Source organism: Oncorhynchus mykiss, chromosome 2 (genome assembly GCF_013265735.2).
Source record: "Oncorhynchus mykiss isolate Arlee chromosome 2, USDA_OmykA_1.1, whole genome shotgun sequence".
Lineage (NCBI taxonomy): Eukaryota > Metazoa > Chordata > Actinopteri > Salmoniformes > Salmonidae > Oncorhynchus > Oncorhynchus mykiss.
In genome coordinates this window covers 62,667,776-62,688,022 of record NC_048566.1, presented here as the reverse complement: position 1 = coordinate 62,688,022, position 20,247 = coordinate 62,667,776, and the positions used below count along the sequence as shown (strand labels likewise).

The window sequence follows — 20,247 nt, the reverse complement described above, 5'->3', positions numbered from 1 at the left end:
ATCACATTGTAAGATTTTTATCAATTTATTTGCAAATTATGGTGGAAAATAAGTGTTTGGTCAATAACAAAAGTTTATCTCAATACTTTGTTATATACCCTTTGTTGGCAATGACAGAGGTCAAACGTTTTCTGTAAGTCTTCACAAGGTTTTCACACACTGTTGCTGGTATTTTGTCCCATTCCTTCATGCAGATCTCCTCTAGAGCAGGGATGTTTTGGAGCTGTTGCTGGGCAACACAGACTTTCAACTCCCTCCAAAGATTTTCTATGGGGTTGAGATCTGGAGACTGGCTAGGCCACTCCAGGACCTTGAAATGCTTCTTACGAAGCCACTCCTTCGTTGCCCGGGTGGTGTGTTTGGGATCATTGTCATGCTGAAAGACCCAGCCACGTTTCATCTTCAATGAACTTGATGATGGAAGGAGGTTTTCACTCAAAATCTCACAATACATGGCCCAATTCATTCTTTCCTTTACACGGATCAGTCGTCCTGGTCCCTTTGCAGAAAAACAGCCCCAAGGCATGATGTTTCCCCCCCCCCCCATGCTTCACAGTAGGTATGGTGTTCTTTGGATGCAACTCAGCATTCTTTGTCCTCCAAACACGACGAGTTGAGTTTTTACCAAAAAGTTATATTTTGGTTTCATCTGACCATATGACATTCTCCCAATCTTCTTCTGGATCATCCAAATGCTCTCTAGCAAACTTCAGAAGGGCCTGGACATGTACTGGCTTAAGCAGGGGGACACGTCTGGCACTGCAGGATTTGAGTCCCTGGCGGCGTAGTGTGTTACAGATGGTAGGCTTTGTTACTTTGGTCCCAGCTCTCTGCAGGTCATTCACTAGGTCCCCCCGTGTGGTTCTGGAATTTTTCTCACCGTTCTTGTGATCATTTTGACCCCACGGGGTGAGATCTTGCCCCAGATCGAGGGAGATTATCAGTGGTCTTGTATATCTTCCATTTCCTAATAATTGCTCCCACAGTTGATTTCTTCAAACCAAGCTGCTTACCTATTGCAGATTCAGTCTTCCCAGCCTGGTGCAGGTCTACAATTTTGTTTCTGGTGTCCTTTGACAGCTCTTTGGTCTTGGCCATAGTGGAGTTTGGAGTGTGACTGTTTGAGGTTGTGGACAGGTGTTTTTTATTCTGATAACAAGTTCAAACAGGTGCCATTAATACAGGTAACGAGGGGAGGACAGAGGAGCCTCTTAAAGAAGAAGTTACAGGTCTGTGAGAGCCAGAAATCTTGCTTGTTTGTAGGTGACCAAATACTTATTTTCCACCATAATTTGCAAATAAATTCATAAAAAATTCTACAATGTGATTTTCTGGATTTTTTTTCTCACATTTTGTCTGTCATAGTTGAAGTGTACCTATGATGAAAATTACAGGCCTCTCTCATCTTTTTAAGTGGGAGTACTTGCACAATTGGTGGCTGACTAAATACTTTTTTGCCCACTGTATGTGTTGGAGTGCACTCTGACCAGGTGTGTTTTTATGTAGGCATATATTTATTTGTGTGTATGTGCATGCTCTGCGTGTGTGTGTGTGTGTGTGTGTGTGTGTGTGTGTGTGTGTGTGTGTGTGTGTGTGTGTGTGTGTGTGTGTGTGTGTGTGTGTGATGGCTGGTCACTAACCTTGCAGCCCTCACAGGCGTGAACTCCGTAGTGGTATCCGGAGGCGCGGTCGGCACACACCCGACACTCCAGGTTGAGAGAGGTGGAGGAGAACTCCTCCAGCCCTGCAGCTGCCCCATACCCCCCTGACGACGGGCTGGATGCTGGGGTCAGAGCATCTGGAGAACACACACACACACGTACACACACACACACGCACATGAATAAAGTCATGCCCAGATAACAGACACACACACACACACACGTATAACCAATGAACCAATAAACCTGGATACATTGATATTCCTATTAGTGTCTACCCTGTGAAGCCTCTTTGCCCTAGCTGGCAGAATATGTGGTACCAGTGGAAAGTCACTGGTGTCTCATGCCTTTGGCCCAACACAGAGGAAGACCACATGTAATATGTGTTCCATGACATCTCTATAAATACATAGAGACAGTCATACACAGTCAGACAGAGCAACACTTCTATATTCAGGGGATGAGTCAAATATTGACCCATGATACACTCACGGTATCTTTCTTGTTACCTGAATACAGAACAAACCAACCACACAGCGTTCCAGGGATGGTGCAAAATAGAGCAGCACTAAGTCATTCCACATGAGGTGGGTGAGAGAAGCCAAATCAGGGATAAATATTGGACTAACTGCACGTGACACACACACACACACACACACACAATACTCTACAGTCTACACTGTAACCAGGAAGAGCATATCACGTCACAGATACTCAGTGTCTGCTTCTTCTTCCCCTCTCTCTCCCGCCTTCTTCACTCCATAAACCACCATAAACAACCAGTACTTCTCCAACACTCTCTCCATTACTTTTCCATGATATCATCATTGTTATTTTCCATGAAGCCCCCTCCTCCATTCCTCTTCCCCCTCTTAGTCCCTATCCCCTATTCCCAATACACCAACCCCTCTTTGCCTCTATGTTTACGCTCCAGTCACTGTTTCAATTCTATTTGCAAAATAACTAATACGTAGTAACATATTTGTTAACACATCCCAGTGGTTTCTATTAGACACAAAACAACACAATGTTTACAAAAATATTATTTACGGCACAGCAAATTGACCAGTGTTACCAAGTGTTGATTTTTCAGTGTAACACTTCTAGTGTTGATTCAGGAGTTCAATTAACTTTCTAAGAGTGAATTTAACACTCATTGGTGTAAAAGAACCCCCCAGTGTTGGTGTTAATAACCAGTGTTGAGTGTGAGAGTCTGATTGTGTACTCTGTGGAGAATAAAATCAAAACCCCGTATATCATTATCATATTTCCCAGCATGCTCTGCTGCAGCTGGATATTTTTGGGATTGTTTTTAATGTGTGTGTTTTTGTTAATGTTAATTGTTTGATCTTATGCTACACAAAGATAAATAACATAATTGTCTTCTAAACTAATCCAATCAGTTAGTTAGATGTATTGCAATCGTTACTGAAATGGTTGGTCTATTTTGAATGGTTTAGGTAGTTTCCATTATCGATGTTTCTAACCTTGACAGTTATTCTGAATGCAAGTTGTGGGTGAATAAAAATTCAAACTGTTGGCTGTCCTAACTGTCCTAACTGTTGGCTGGATTCCAGTAGGAATTAGACATCACTTTGCAAGCCAGCATAATATGACTTGTAAACCAGGAGGTTCCTAACACCACTGATTAGGGTAAAACCTGGCCGTCAAAGTAAGGCCTTATGATATGTGTAATGTGTTGTCATAAATTTAGAGTAGGAACTCACTAAGCGAAGTCCACAGGACTGGAAATGAATGAATTCACTAGTCGTGGTACCTTGTCCCTCTCTCTGTCTTTCTCTCTACCGCACCTTCTGTCTCGACCTCTGAAAGCTCGGTTATGAAAAGCCAACTCCTGAGGTGCTGACCTGTTGCACCCTCTATAATCACTGTGATTATTATTTGACTCTGCAGGTCATCTACAGTATGAACATCTTGAAGAACGATCTAGCCTCAATGGCCATGTACTCTTAGAATCTCCACCCGACACAGCCAGAAGAGGACTGGCCACCCCTCAAAGCCTGGTTCCCCTCTAGGTTTCTTTCTATGTTCCAGCCTTTCTAGGAGCTTTTTCCTGACCACCGTGCTTCTACATTGCTTGCTCTCTTGCGTTTTAGGCTTGGTTCATGTAAAGACACTTTGTGACAACAGCTGATGTAAAAAGGACTTTATAAATACATTTGATTGATTGACTTGTAAATATTATTGTAATGTCTCTAACCTCTCTGTCAAGAGATACTGACCTATTGGTTTAATGGTAAAAAATACTACATGAGGTGTTATTGCATAACACTGAAAGTTTTCATTCCCTAACATTGACAAAGTGTAGCAGTGTCAGTACTAATCACAGAGTTAATTTAACACTCAAAAGTGTGGATTCGTATAGACACTGGCCCTTAGTTAAATTTAACACTGTCAGTGTTTATTTAACACTAACTAATTTGCTGTGGGGGAATGTGTGTCCGAGTCCAAAATGGCATCCTACTCCCTATAGACTAGGGCCCTGGTCAAAAGTAGTACCCTATATAGGGAATAGGGTACCAGGTGAGACTCATCTTGTGAGTTGAGGAATGTGTGAGGATTTAGGAATTCTTCTGTGGAAGTGTGGGGAAGAGGAGAGTGGCCTCAGGGTGTGAATATGTAGGTCAGACAGACATTCACAGAACAGATAACCCCTCTGCCAAAAGCAGCTCTGTTGCCTTGAGGTAAGGTCAGAGGTTAAACAAGCCGAGTGTCCTCTCTTAACCCTCTGAGTCAGGGTGAATTACAGATTAGCTATGTGAGGAGGGGTCCTGAATGATCAGGTAATATATGGTCAAACGATAACAACGTAGAGCTGGCTTACGAAAGGATTACTACAACGTAGGCTACTCATTTTTACTTTAGGGAAAACTAACAAGAAATACAATTGGGTGAGAAACTATTCGAAAATATTGGACAGGCCCACTAGGGAAACTATAAGGCACTTGAATGATCTATTTTTCGATAAGAGAAGGTAAGTCAAAGGGGAATACGTCATAACATGTGTGAGACAGTAGTAACCAATCACACCACCACTACCTCACATTGCTGAAGATACACATCCAGCGGCAGCCTCAAGGTTGGAGAAACGGGCCAGCAACCAGAGGGTTGCCAGTTCCAATCAAATCCCAGTGCTGATGGGGAGGTGGGTCTGTCGGGGAGTGAGCTGGCAACCACCGATGTTCCCTTGAGCAAGGAAATGAACCCCCTAAACTGTTCATTGGGTGCTCCAACCTAATGTGTGTTGTGTGTATATTTGGGGGGTTGGATGAAAACAAATGTCCATCTTGTGTGGACTAATAAAGTACACGCTCAACAGGCCAATTTATTAGGTACACCACCCCCTTCCCAAAAATGTACTGCTCCTACAGACAGTGAGTCATGTGGCCGTGGCTTTGTATATAAAGCAAGCAGGCAGACAGGCATCGAGGCATTCGACTGAACGTTAGAATGGGAAAAATGAGCGCCTTTGAGCGTTGTATGATTTGTTGGTGCCGGATCCAGTATCTCAGAAACGGCCGCCCACCTGAGCTTTTCACACACGCCAATGTCTACGGTTTACCAAGAACGGCGTGAAGAAGATGAAAAAAAACACCCAGTCAGCGGCAGTCCCGTGGGCGAAAACAGCTCGTTGACGAGAGAGGTCGAAGAAGAATGGCAAGAATCGTGCAAGCTAACAGGTGGGCCACAAACAGACAAATAACTGCGCAGTACAGTGGTGTACAGCGCAGTACAGAACGGCATCACGGAACGCACAACCCATGGATCCTTGTCACAGATGGGCTATTGCAGCAGACGACCACACCGGGTTCCACTCCTAAAACAAGAAGAAGCGGCTCCAGTGGGTGCGCGATCACCAACACTGGACAATTGAGGCGTGGAAAAATAGAGCATATTTGGGATGAGCTAGAACGGGCTGTTTGCAACATGAATGTACCGCCGTCCAATCTGCAGCAACCGCGTATTGTCAGCATGGACCAACATCCCCGTGGAACGTTTCTGACAACTTGTAGAATGCCCCGAATAATTCAAGATGTTCTGGCGGCAAAGGGGGGTTTCTGACCCGGTACTGGATGGGTGTACCTAATAAACTGTCTGGTGAGTGTATATCTATCTTACCTAGAACGGTGGATCCTTCAGAGCCGTTACTCGACTGGGACAGGTACTCAGGGACGTCCAAGGAGCTGAGGGTGTCACCGTCGATGGACTGGGGGATGTCCTGCAGCTCCTCCATGCCCCCAAGGAAGTCCCCACACACCGGGCTGCCCAGCACCGAATCCTCCAGGGGGGACGGCGGCCGGTAGTGGCTCGCCATGTCGACCACAATGGAGGACAGGACCAGGGGGGGGATTACTCATCAGACTAGAGAGACAGGAGGGGAGAGTGAGAAAGTGGGTTAGTTAATGGAGGGTCTGAACACTAACAAGCGTTCCTAATGAAGTGTAGCCCTGACGACAACGATGGAACACACTCTGTTCTGCATGCTAATCACAGGCTCTATACACAGTCAGTTTGCACAATCGATGTACAATGAATTTGGCACAATGGTGTATGGGGCATACGTGACCCATACAAGTAGGAGGAGCCTTCAGCTCTGCAACACATATCTAGTGACACAACACAGCCTGGTCAGTTCTGGTCCCTCAATGGATCCTAATTTTAGAGACAGCAACCTGATCCCTCATACCCACTGTTATGGGGGAGAGGGAGGGGGAGCAGAATGTATGACTCTGGGCTGGGCTGGATGAGGGGAGGGGCTGGAGGGGTGATAAAGACCTAATAGTTTTGGGTAGAATTTACCCTCAGTCACGGGGGAGGAGGAGGTGCTACTCCATCTGAAGCCAGGGCTTGACCCTATTGAGGCGAAGTCTAACCTTAACAGACTCCATGCAGTACTCACGTCTATTTTGGGCTCTGGTCAATGGTGTCTAACAGTACATGCACCTTCAAAGAGAATTCCAGCCCCACACCTCTCAATGTATTCCCATGTCGCAGATATACCAATAAGAGAAATACATAGCATTTTGTTGAATCATAGTGTACGGCTGTAGATCTAAGTCAACACTGAAATGCATTGCGTTTCATTGACGCATACTGTGGGTATATAATAGCTGCAGGTCAAAGTAGGCTCTGCAGCGGGCATTACGAACCGTGTTGGTTAACCCAGGAGAAATAGAGCTGGTCTCATTAACTAACATAGTCCTCCTGCTCCCAGAGGTCTTCATTTAGAGGACACCTTGTTTCAGGACATTCAATTCTCTCATTAATATGTCATCACAGCACGGGCCTTTCCATGACATCCACAGTGCCAGGTAGTGAAGAAATACAGTACTGAGGTTAGACACTGCTGTGCCAATGTAGATCATAAACAATGAACAGAGTTGGTGTTACAGTAGGTAGCAGTTGACACTACCAATGCTGGTGCTGACTGACTGGCTGGCTGACTGACTGACTGGCTGACTGACTATGGCTAACTAACTATGGCTGACTAGAGACATTGTGTAAACAGACACCTGTCACACAGGGTCCCTGGTCACAGCTCACCCTTTATGGTTAGTCTCCACAGACATGACTGACACACTCAATGACCGCACGACCCCCACCAGCAGCAGCAGCTATGTGCTCCAGTACTGCCCTACTCCACTATGCCCTAGTCCAAGAATATACCTTATAAATGCTTCATGAGCTTAGTTCAACTGTCATACCCCATTAGAACCCAACACATGAGCCTGTTTTACTCCATTGTTTATAAACAATGTCATTGTCAACAAACACTGTACAGCCTCAAAACATGGTAAAAAATATATATCACTTTGATATCCTGGATGGTCAGTCGTTTTATCCATAGCCATAGTCTATGAATTTGAGAGTGGTTACGTTTCTACAGACTCATCCCTCAGCTTTTTACCAAAACACTGGCAGGGTGTCACTTTGTTATTGTTTGAACGGCAGATGATCCCTTTAACCTAGGCTGACAGATGTGAGGGGGGTAGGGTGGGCTGGTCAGATAAACAGAATGAGAGAGAGAGTCAGATAGAGACATTGAGAGAGAGGGATGGAGAGATTGAGACAGAGAGCGACAGCGAGGCAGTGAGAGGCATAGAGAGACAGAGAGAGTAACAGAAAAACAGATCAACATAGGGAGACAGAGAGAGTAACAGAAAAACAGATCAACATAGGGAGACAGAGAGAGTAACAGAAAAACAGATCAACATAGGGAGACAGAGAGAGTAACAGAAAAACAGATCAACATAGGGAGACAGAGAGAGTAACAGAAAAACAGATCAACATAGGGAGACAGAGAGAGTAACAGAAAAACAGATCAACATAGGGAGACAGAGAGAGTAACAGAAAAACAGATCAACATAGGGAGACAGAGAGAGTAACAGAAAAACAGATCAACATAGGGAGACAGAGAGAGTGACAGAAAAACAGATCAACATAGGGAGACAGAGAGAGTAACAGAAAAACAGATCAACATAGGGAGACAGAGAGAGTAACAGAAAAACAGATCAACATAGGGAGACAGAGAGAGAGAGAGAGAGAGAGAGAGAGGGTGAAGAGGGAGAAAGGACGCCAGGCGGTTCCTACGGTAACAGCAGTGCTTTGTCCCAGAGGTCAACCAAGCCTGCTGAGGAGGGCACTGCACATACTGCACCGAGGACAAGCAAGGTCATCTGCATTCGTGTGTGTGCGTGCATGCAAGTTTGTGTGTGTTAGGGTTGTGAGGGGGAGGGCTCTGGTCTAACAAAATACCTCTCCCATCAGCCACTGGGATAGCCAAAATCGGGAGGGGAAAACATTCCAAAACAACAATCTACTACCACTGTAATCTATTACCACTGCAAGAGTCTCAGAAAGGTGTAATAGCAACAGAAAACAGAGAAAGGTGTACTAGGAACAGAGAAAGGTATACTAGGAACAGAAAACAGAGAAAGGTGTACTAGGAACAGAAAACAGAGAAAGGTGTACTAGGGACAGAGAAAGGTGTACTAGGAACAGAAAACAGAGAAAGGTGTACTAGGAACAGAGAAAGGTGTACTAGGAACAGAAAACAGAGAAAGGTGTACTAGGAACAGAGAGAGGTGTACTAGGAACAGAAAACAGAGAAAGGTGTACTAGGAACAGAGAAAGGTGTACTAGGAACAGAAAACTGAGAAATGTGTACTAGGAACAGAGAAAGGTGTACTAGGAACAGAAAACAGAGAAAGGTGTGCTAGGAACAGAAAACAGAGAAAGGTGTACTAGGAATAGAAAACATAGAAAGGTGTACTAGGAACAGAGAAAGGTGTACTAGGAACAGAAAACAGAGATCAACATGCAGTCTGGTTGGTCTAATACCCCTGCTTTAGTATCAATGTGCAGGCATTATGCGTTGTCTCCACTGCACAGCCCTGAGACAGCCTGTAAAGCAGTCCCCATGTTGTGGGAGAGCTGTTATAGGGGCAAGTTCTAAACATGACTCAGGCATGCAGACTGCAGACAGGTAGGCAAGTTCTTCTAGTCAGAGCTGTGTAAAATAATTGTTGCCAAGCTGAGCTTTTATGGTTCAGCTGAATTATTGACAGCTGTCTCATAGTGCAGAGTGCTGGTGAAATATACAGGATGGTATACAGTGGCTTGTAAAAGTATTCATCCCCCCGTGGCATTTTTCCTATTTTGTTGCCTTACAACCTGGAATTAAAATAGATTTTTGGGAGATTTGTATCATTTGATATACAGTGCCTTGCGAAAGTATTCAGCCCCCTTGAACTTTGCGACCTTTTGCCACATTTCAGGCTTCAAACATAAAGATATAAAACTGTATTTTTTTGTGAAGAATCAACAACAAGTGGGACACAATCATGAAGTGGAACAACATTTATTGGATATTTCTAACTTTTTTAACAAATCAAAAACTGAAAAATTGGGCGTGCAAAATTATTCAGCCCCCTTAAGTTAATACTTTGTAGCGCCACCTTTTGCTGCGATTACAGCTGTAAGTCGCTTGGGGTATGTCTCTATCAGTTTTGCACATCGAGAGACTGAAATGTTTTCCCATTCCTCCTTGCAAAACAGCTCGAGCTCAGTGAGGTTGGATGGAGAGCATTTGTGAATAGCAGTTTTCAGTTCTTTCCACAGATTCTCGATTGGATTCAGGTCTGGATTTTGACTTGGCCATTCTAAAACCTGGATATGTTTATTTTTGAACCATTCCATTGTAGATTTTGCTTTATGTTTTGGATCATTGTCTTGTTGGAAGACAAATCTCCGTCCCAGTGTCAGGTCTTTTGCAGACTCCATCAGGTTTTCTTCCAGAATGGTCCTGTATTTGGCTCCATCCATCAATTTTAACCATCTTCCCTGTCCCTGCTGAAGAAAAGCAGGCCCAAACCATGATGCTGCCACCACCATGTTTGACAGTGGGGATGGTGTGTTCAGGGTGATGAGCTGAGTTGCTTTTACGCCAAACATAACATTTTGCATTGTTGCCAAAAAGTTCAATTTTGGTTTCATCTGACCAGAGCACCTTCTTCCACATGTTTGGTGTGTCTCCCAGGTGGCTTGTGGCAAACTTTAAACAACACTTTTTATGGATATCTTTAAGAAATGGCTTTCTTCTTGCCACTCTTCCATAAAGGCCAGATTTGTGCAATATACGACTGATTGTTGTCCTATGGACAGAGTCTCCCACCTCAGCTGTAGATCTCTGCAGTTCATCCAGAGTGATCATGGGCCTCTTGGCTGCATCTCTGATCAGTCTTCTCCTTGTATGAGCTGAAAGTTTAGAGGGACGGCCAGGTCTTGGTAGATTTGCAGTGGTCTGATACTCCTTCCATTTCAATATTATCGCTTGCACAGTGCTCCTTGGGATGTTTAAAGCTTGGGAAATCTTTTTGTATCCAAATCCGGCTTTAAACTTCTTCACAACAGTATCTCGGACCTGCCTGGTGTGTTCCTTGTTCTTCATGATGCTCTCTGCGCTTTTAACGGACCTCTGAGACTATCACAGTGCAGGTGCATTTATACGGAGACTTGATTACACACAGGTGGATTGTATTTATCATCATTAGTCATTTAGGTCAACATTGGATCATTCAGAGATCCTCACTGAACTTCTGGAGAGAGTTTGCTGCACTGAAAGTAAAGGGGCTGAATAATTTTGCACGCCCAATTTTTCAGTTTTTGATTTGTTAAAAAAGTTTGAAATATCCAATAAATGTCGTTCCACTTCATGATTGTGTCCCACTTGTTGTTGATTCTTCACAAAAAAATACAGTTTTATATCTTTATGTTTGAAGCCTGAAATGTGGCATAAGGTCGCAAAGTTCAAGGGGGCCGAATACTTTCGCAAGGCACTGTACACAACTTGCCTACTACTTTGAAGGCGCAAAATATTTTTATATTGTGAAACAAACAAGAAATAAGACAAAAAAACGGAAAACTTAAGCGTGCATAACTATTCACCTCCCCCAAAGTCAATACTTTGTAGAGCCACCTTTTGCAGCAATTACAGCTGAAAGTCTCTTGGGGTATGTCTCTTGGCACATCTAGCCACTGGGATTTTTGCCCCATTCTTCAAGGTAAAACTGCTCCAGCTCCTTCAAGTTGGATGGGTTCCGCTGATGTACGGCAATCTATAAGTTATACCACAGATTCTATATTGGATTGAGGTCTGGGCTTTGACTAGGTCATTACAAGACATTTAAATGTTTCCCCTTAAACCACTCGAGGATTGCTTTAGCCGTATGCTTAGGGTCATTGTCCTGCTGGAAGGTAAACCTCTGTCCCAGTCTGAAATCTCTAGAAGACAAACAGGATTCCCTCAAGAATTTCCCTGTATTTAGCGCCATTTTCTTTCTTCCTTCAATTCTGACCAGTTTCCCAGTCCCTGCCGATGAAAAACATCCCCACAGCATGATGCTGTCACCACCATGCTTCACTGTGGGGATGGTAATTCTCGGGGTGATGGAAGGTGTTGGGACTGCGACCAGACATTGCATTTTCCTTGATGGCCAAAAAGCTCAATTTTAGTCTCATCTGACCAGAGTACCTTCTTCCATATGTTTGGGGAGTCTCCCACATGCCATTTGGCGAACACCAAACGTGCTTGCTTATTTTTTCTTTAAGCAATGGCTTTTTTTTGAGAGCCCAGCTCTGTGGAGTGTATGGCTTAAAGTGGTCCTATGGACAGATACTCCAATCTCCGCTGTGGAGCTTTGCAGCTCCTTCAGGGTTATCTTTGGTCTCTTTGTTGCCTCTCTGATTAATGGCCTCCTTGCCTGGTCCATGAGTGTTGGTGGGCAGTCCTCTCTTGGCAGGTTTGTTGTGGTGCCATATTCTTTCCATTTTTTTAATGATGGATTAATGGTGCTCCGTGGGATGTTCAAAGTTTCTGATCTTTTTTTATAACCCAACCCTGATCTGTACTTCGTCTCAACGTTGTCCCTAACCAACGCTTGCTTGGTGGTGCTGCAGACTCTGGGGCCTTTCAGAATATACTGAGATCATATGACACTTAAATAAAGTCCACCTGTGTGCAATCTAACTAATTCTGTGACTTATGAAGGTAATTGGTTGCACCAGATCTGATTTAGGGGCTTCATAGCAAAGGGGGTGAAAACATATGCACGCACCACTTTCCGTTTGAAATTCTTTTCATTTCACTTCACCAATTTGGACTATTTTGTGTATGTCCATTACATGAAATCCAAATTTAAAAAACAATTTAAATTACAGGTTGTAATGCAACAAAATAGGAAAAACTCCAAGGGGGATGAATACTTTTGCAAGGCACTGCACATGCTATATATAGAACACACAGAGGGTAGCTACATTAGCCAAAAGGGTTATTTGGTTGTCACCATAGGAGTACACTCTTTGATTCCAGGTAGAACCCTTTTTGGTTTCCGGTAGAACCCTAAACCCTAGCCGTTTGTATTCTAAGAGTGTGTTGCTACGTTCCATTAAAGGTGACCAGGATGTACCCATGTGCTGAAATAGTTAACCAGTCTGAGCCAATACTGATCTAGGACTAAGACAGCCCATGGTTTAGCTTCCCCAAAAGGAGGAAAGAAAACAGTAGACCAACTGTTTTACAAACCTGGCAGCAGACTAACACAGAGGTGTGTACAGGCTTGTTTGCTGCAGGTAGAACACAACTGGGCACGCAGTAATATTGCTGAATATAAAACTAAAATAAATAGTTTCATCACAATTCCGTGGTAGACAACTGCTTATCAAATCATGCTGGTCTTATTCTCAAGGCCAGGGGGGACTGACCACTTTTCAACATCCATGGATGTCCAGTGTTGATCGGCGCTCAGTGGGTGAGGATGCTGGTTACAGTAAATGGAAAGAGAGGGGGCTCATGGGTAGGTGTCAGTAAGAGCTAGGAGAGGTGGCATTAATGAGAGAGAGAGAGAGAGAGAGAGAGAGAGAGAGAGAGAGAGAGAGAGAGAGAGAGAGAGAGAGAGAGAGAGAGAGAGAGAGAGAGAGAGAGAGAGAGAGAGAGAGAGAGAGAGAGAGAGAGAGAGAGAGAGAGAGAGAGAGATATATATGTCCAGACTTTTCATATTCTTGCTTTGACCACCAGACGACAGAAAGAGAAAGAAAACTGTTATGAACTGAATATAATAGTATGTCAGTGGTTCTTGGGGACCTTCAATGCTGCAGACATTTTTTGGTACACTTCCCCAGATCTGTGCCTCAACAAAATCCTGTCTCGGAGCTCTACGGACAATTCCTTCGACCTCATGGCTTGGTTTTTGCTCTGACATGCATGGTCAACTGTGGGACCTTATATAGACAGGTTGGTGTCTTTCCAAATCATGTCCAATCAATTGAATTTACCACAGGTAGACTCCAATCAAGATGTAGAAACATCTCAAGGATGATCAATGGAGACTAGATGCACCTGAGCTCCATTTTGAGCCTCATTGCAAAGGGTCTGAATAGTTACAGTTGAAGTTGGAAATGTACATACACCTTTGCCAAATACATTTAAAATCAGTTTTTCACAAATCCTGACCTTTGATCCTAGGAAGAATGCCCTGTCTTAGGTCAGTTAGGATCACCACTTTATTTTAGGAATGTGAAATGTCAGATTAATAGAAGAGAGATTAATTGATTATTCTTATTCTTCCATCACATTCCCAGTGGGTCAGAAGTTCGCATACACTCAATTAGTATTTGGTAGCATTACCTTTAAATTGTTGAACTTGGGTCAACCGTTTTGGGTAGCTTTCCACAATCTTCCCACAATAAGTTGGGTGAATTTTGGCCCATTCCTCCTGACAGAGTTGGTGTAACTGGGTCAGGTTTGTAGGCCTCCTTGCACACACACACTTTTTCAGTTCTGCTCACAAATGTGAGGATTGAGGTCAGGGCTTTGTGATGGCCACTCCAATACCTTGACTTTGTTGTCTTTAAGCCATTTTGCCACAACTTTGGAAGCATGTTTGGGGTCATTGTCCATTTGGAAGACCCATTTGCGACCAAACTTTAACTTCCTGACTGATCTCTTGAGATGTTGCGTCAATATATACACCTAATTGTCTCATCCTCATGAGCCATCTATTTTGGGAAGTGCACCAGTCCCTCCTGCAGCAAAACAACCCCACAACATGATGCTGCCACCCCTGTGCTTCATGGTTGGGATGATGTTCTTTGGCTTGCAAGCCACCCCCTTTTCCCTCCAAACATAACGATGGTCAATATGGCCAAAAAGTTATATTTCTGTTTCATCAGACCAGAGGACATTTCTCCAAAAGTACGATATTTGTTGCAAACCATAGTCTGGCTTTTTTATGGCGGTTTGGAGCAGTGGCTTCTTCCTTGCTGAGCGGCCTTTCAGGTTATGTCGATATAGTACTTGTTTTACTGTGGATATAAATACTTTTGTATCTGTTTCCTCCAGCATCGTCACAAGGTCCTTTGCTGTTGTTCCGGGATTGATTTGCACTTTTAGCACCAAAGTACGTTCATCTCTAGGAGACAGAACGCGTCTCCTTCCTGAGCGGTATGACAGTTGTGTGATCCCATGGTGTTTATACTTTCGTACTATTGTTTGTACAGATGAATGTGGTACCTTCAGACATTTGGAAATTGCTCCCAAGGATGAACCAGACTTGTGGAGGTCTACAATTTTTTTCTGTGGTCTTGGCTGATTTCTTTTGATTTTCCCATGATGTCAAGCAAAGAGGCACTGAGTTTGAAGGTAGTCCTTGAAATTAATCCACAGGTACACCTCCAATTGACTCAAATTATGTCAATTAGCCTATCAGAAGCTTCTAAAGCCATGACATCATTTTCTGAAAAGCTGTTTAAATGCCTTTAAACAGTCAACTTAGTGTATGTAAACTTCTGACCCACTGGAATTGTGATACAGTGAGTTATACGTGAAATAATCTGTCTGTAAACAATTGTTGGGACAATGACTTGTGTCATGCACAAAGCAGATGTCCTAACCAACTTGCCAAGACTATAGTTGGTTAACAAGACATTTGTGGAGTGGTTGAAAAACGAGTTTTAATGACTCCAACCTAAGTGAATGTAAACTTCCGACTTCAACTGTATAGCCACGCAGAACACTGAACATCCCCTGTGCCGTTTCATGCTCTGGAATTGTGAGACAGAACAATATGTCACCGTGAATAGCGAACAAAAGTCAATGCATCTTGGCCCTCACAGCTAACGTCCATTTGGAGAGCATAAGGTGGGGAGTTTTTGAGTCAGTTTGCTCTTGATAGCTAGCAATAGCATTAATTATTAGTTTCACAGTGTTATCTGACAAAGGCATTGATGTGAGTTTCTGTGCCTCTGCCTCCCCACACATTGTTTTCACCATATCAGTTGTGGCCGGTATTATCAAAGCCCATGCAATAGTGTGTGGTTTCATAGCATAGCGGGCTTAGCCATTCACCGCGGGAATGATTCAAGTGTAACGGTCAAGTGCGGCCTCTTCCCACGAACTAAGGGCACTCTCTGGTTGAACTTTAACTTTTAGATTTTAATCATTTTCGTTTAGATTAAGGTTACAATGATTGAGAGACACAGAAGATTTTATCATTTATTTATTTTACCAGGATTCTGGAAAGTTTCCTGCGACCCCATGTTCATTTCAGTCGACCCCTAGTTTGGGAACTGCTGATCTAACCGTACATTTAATGCCAAACAAAAGTTGCCGTTTTTAGCCTGGCGCCCAATGAGACCTATGCAATTGCAATGGCCAATGTGCATTTTGCACACTTCGTATTTCAAAGCCATAAAAAATATCTTGGTTGTAAACATTTGAGTTGAGAAATAAAAAGTATACATTCAGAAACCCGAGAACCTTCTCTCTAACTGTGACAACAGGGTAGATGTGTTTCCCCCCCCCCAACTGGATTTTTAAATGATATACTAAATCAAAACACTTTTTCCCCAGGAATCTGGAGACAGTGTGGCTCGTTTGACACAGCAGTAGGCCCAACTGAAAGAGGCACAGGGGAAGGCAGACACTTTCATTACAGGAATCATGAGGATACTGTACTTTACTGTTTGACCAAATCGTGGTTTTAGGGCGTTTTGAGTGAGGTGACCATGTAGGACGTGCAGCTCGCAACGATGAGACCAGTAAAAAAAATGTAACTCGTAGAGCCAAGTCAAAGGGTCGCAAAAGGCGACAAAAAATGCTATATAGTGTAGTCATTTTGACCAGGGCCCGCATAGGGCTCTGGTCAAAAGTAGTGCACTATGTAGAGAATAGGGGGGGATTTCAAACGCAACCTGTGTTTGCAGTGTTTCCTTTTTCAAATCAAATTTTATTAGTCACATGCGCTGAATACAACAGGGAATTGCTTACGTACGAGCCCCTAACCAACAACGCACTTTCAAAAAATACGGATAAGAATAAGAAAAGTAACAAGTGATTAAAGACAGCAGTAAAATAACAATAGCGTGGCTATATACAGGGGGGTACCGGTACAGAGTCAATGTGCGGGGGCACCAGTTAGTTGAGGTAATATGTACATGTAGGTAGAGTTTTTAAAGTGACTATGCATAGATGATAACAACAGAGAGTAGCAGCGGCTCGGCGTCTGACCGTGCCCAATGAACAAACAGGAGAGTGGCCCTTATCTGAGCCCACTGATACGCCAGCCACCAAAAGCACCCAATCATCTCTAAGGAGACCGGTCAAAGTGCAGTGTACTGGGTGGGATGATAGACACTGCACTGACTGGGGGATTTTTCAGCAGGAGTTTAGTAGGTTTATGATGGGGTCACCCATGTGATGTGATATCTGAAGGTTCAAAACTACAATACTAATGGGTCGTTTACCTAACTCATGTCAAGGCCACGTTATTAAATGTCAACATGAACTCAATGCTCCTTTAGGCCTACTCTAATGCTCCTTTAGGCCTACTCTAATGCTCCTTTAGGCCTACTCTAATGCTCCTTTAGGCCTACTCTAATGCTCCTTTAGGCCTACTCTAATGCTCCTTTAGGCCTACTCTAATGCTCCTTTAGGCCTACTCTAATGCTCCTTTAGGCCTACTCTAATGCTCCTTTAGGCCTACTCTAATGCTCCTTTAGGCCTACTCTAATGCTCCTTTAGGCCTACTCTAATGCTCCTTTAGGCCTACTCTAATGCTCCTTCAGGCCTACTCTAATGCTCCTTTAGGCCTACTCTAATGCTCCTTTAGGCCTACTCTAATGCTCCTTTAGGCCTACTCTAATGCTCCTTTAGGCCTACTCTAATGCTCCTTTAGGCCTACTCTAATGCTCATTCAGGCCTACTCTAATGCTCCTTTAGGCCTACTCTAATGCTCCTTCAGGCCTACTCTAAGGCTCCTTTAGGCCTACTCTAATGCTCCTTTAGGCCTACTCTATGGGTTGAGATGAATGGAGGCAGTAGACATATGTCCCAGTTCTACTGCACTGCTGCTAGGTCACTAGGGCTCCACTGTCTGTCACCATCTCAGTCACTTTACTCCATTTACAGAGTAAATCAATCTGCTGGGGTAAGTGTACATACACTGTAGAAAAGCCAACTCAACCAATTGCTTAAATCAGCGTTATTATTCGGTCCGGGACGATACCAGTATCGCGATACTCGTTAGTAGAGTGGCAAGGAAACCAAACACAAACCAGATTGAACTTCTTTAGGAAAACTGCCATAGTGTTGGGAGCAAACATCATTATGTTGTCATCCATAGTCACATTTATTTATTTTCCAAACTATAGAACACAATATTATAGCACACCATATTTTACATACAGCAAGTTTTTAAAAGGACCAAAGAGTTGAGTCTGCTTTGTGTTTGCCTTTTCTCCATGGAAAAAATGTTGTGAAATAAATGAAAAGGGAATGTTAGCTGTCATTTCAGAGTTTGATGTGACTGGATTAGCTTTTAGCTGTTATCTAAAACCCAATTACACTCTGGGGTAGGCATAGAACCCTCACTGGGTATATACACTGAGTGTACAACACATTAGAAACACCTGCTCTTTCCATGACACAGACTGACCAGGTGAAAGCTACAGTATGATCCCTTATTGATGTCACAGGTTAAGCCTTGAGACATCTGAGACATGGATTGTGTATGTGAGCCCCTCAGAGGGTCAATGGGCAAGACAAAAGACTGAAGTGCCTTTCAACGGGGTATGGTAGTAGGTGCCAGGCGCAACCGGTTTGTGTCAAGAACTGCAATGCTGATGGGTTTTTCACGCTCAACAGTTCCCCGTATGTATCAAGAATGGTCCACCACCTAAAAGACATTCAGACAACTGTGGGATGCATTGGAGTCAGCATGGGCCAGCATTCCTGTGCAACACTTTGTAGAGTCCACACCTCCAACAATTTTTTTTATTTTACTAGGCAAGTCAGTTAAGAACAAATTCTTATTTTCAATTACATCCTAGGAACAGTGGGTTAACTGCCTTGTTCAGGGGCAGAATGACATATTTTTACCTTGTCAGCTCAGGGATTTGATCTTGCAACCTTTTGGTTACTAGTCCAACGCTCTAACCACTAGGCTACCTTCCGCCCCGAATTGAGGCTGTCCTTAGGGCAAAAGGAGGTGCAACTCAATATTAGGAAGGTGTTCCTAATGTTTTCTACACTCAGTGTATATAGAAGCTTTTTTAATAAATGGTTGTACAATCTCGTCCAAAGAACCAAAAGGTTTCATATAAAACCCAAAGAGCGCTTTTTCTAAGTGTACTGTACTCTACTCTTCTGTGCTGTACTCTACGGTACTCTACTGGGCTGTACTCTCCTGGGCTGTACTTTACTCTAATGTACTCTACTCTTCTGTGCTGTACTCTACGGTACTCTACTGGGCTGTACTCTCCTGGGCTGTCCTTTACTCTAATGTACTCTACTTTTCTGTGCTGTACTCTACTGGGCTGTACTCTCCTGGGCTGTCCCCAACTCTAATGTACTCTACTTTTCTGTGATGTACTCTACTGGGCTGTACTTTACTGTACTCTACTGGGCTGTACTCTCCTGGGCTGTACTTTACTGTTCTGTACTCTACTGGGCTGTACTTTACTGTACTCTACTCTACTGGGCTTTACTTTACTCTACTGTTCTGTACTGTACTCTACTGTTCTGTACTCTACTGTTCTGTACTCTACTGTTCTGTACTTTAATATACTGTTCTGTGCTGTACTCTATTGGGCTGTACTTTACTCTACTGTACTCTAATTGTGCTCTACTGGGCTGCACAGTTCTCTACTGTTATGTGCTGTACTCTATTGGGCTGTACTTTACTATACTGTACTCTACTGGGCTGTACTGTACTCTACTGTTCTGTGCTGTACTCTCCTGGGCTGTACTCTACTGTTCTGTGCTGTACTCTACTGGGCTGTACTTTACTGTTCTGTGCTGTACTCTATTGGGGAGTACTTTACTATACTGTACTCTACTGGGCTTTACTGTACTCTATTGTTATGTGCTGTACTCTACTGGGCTGTACTCTACTGTTCTGTGCTGTACTCTACTGGGCTGTACTCTACTGGGCTGTACTCTACTGGGCTGTACTTTACTGTTCTGTGCTGTACTCTACTGGGCTGTACTGTACTCTACTCTTCTCTACTGTACTCTAATGTGCTGTACTGGGCTGTACTTTACTGTACTCTATTGGTCTGTACTGTACTCTACTGGGCTGTACTTTACTCTACTGTTCTGTACTTTACTGTTCTGTGCTGTACTCTACTGGGCTGTACTTTACTGTACTCTACTGTTCTGTGCTGTACTCTATTGGGCTCTACTGTACTCTACTGTTCTCTACTGTATTCTACTGTTCTCTACTGTACTCTACTGTGCTGTCCTGGGCTGTACTTCACTGTACTTTTCTCTACTGTACTCTACTGTGCTGTACTGGGCTGTACTTTACTGTACTCTACTGGGCTGTACTTTACTGTACTTTTCTCTACTGTACTCTACTGTGCTGTACTGGGCTATACTTTACTGTACTCTATTGCTCTGTACTGTACTCTACTGGGCTGTACTTTACTCTACTGTTCTGTACTTTACTGTTCTGTGCTGTACTCTACTGGGCTGTACTTTACTGTACTCTACTGTTCTGTGCTGTACTCT

At 43.6% G+C, this 20,247-nt stretch overlaps 1 protein-coding gene across 3 annotated transcripts in view; it reads right to left on the bottom strand.

Annotated features, from left to right (window-relative positions):
• Window positions 1-20,247, bottom strand: part of pparab (peroxisome proliferator-activated receptor alpha b) — a 63,319-nt gene that overhangs the window by 15,804 nt on the left and 27,268 nt on the right. For 2 of the 3 annotated variants that reach the window (XM_021617918.2, XM_021617927.2), the window contains exons 2-3: window positions 5,802-6,044; window positions 1,641-1,798 (exon numbers count right to left, since the gene is read on the bottom strand). In XM_021617918.2, coding sequence (XP_021473593.2) covers window positions 1,641-1,798; window positions 5,802-5,997 — 354 coding nt within the window. In that variant the 5' untranslated portion in view covers window positions 5,998-6,044. 3 annotated transcript variants of the gene reach the window in all.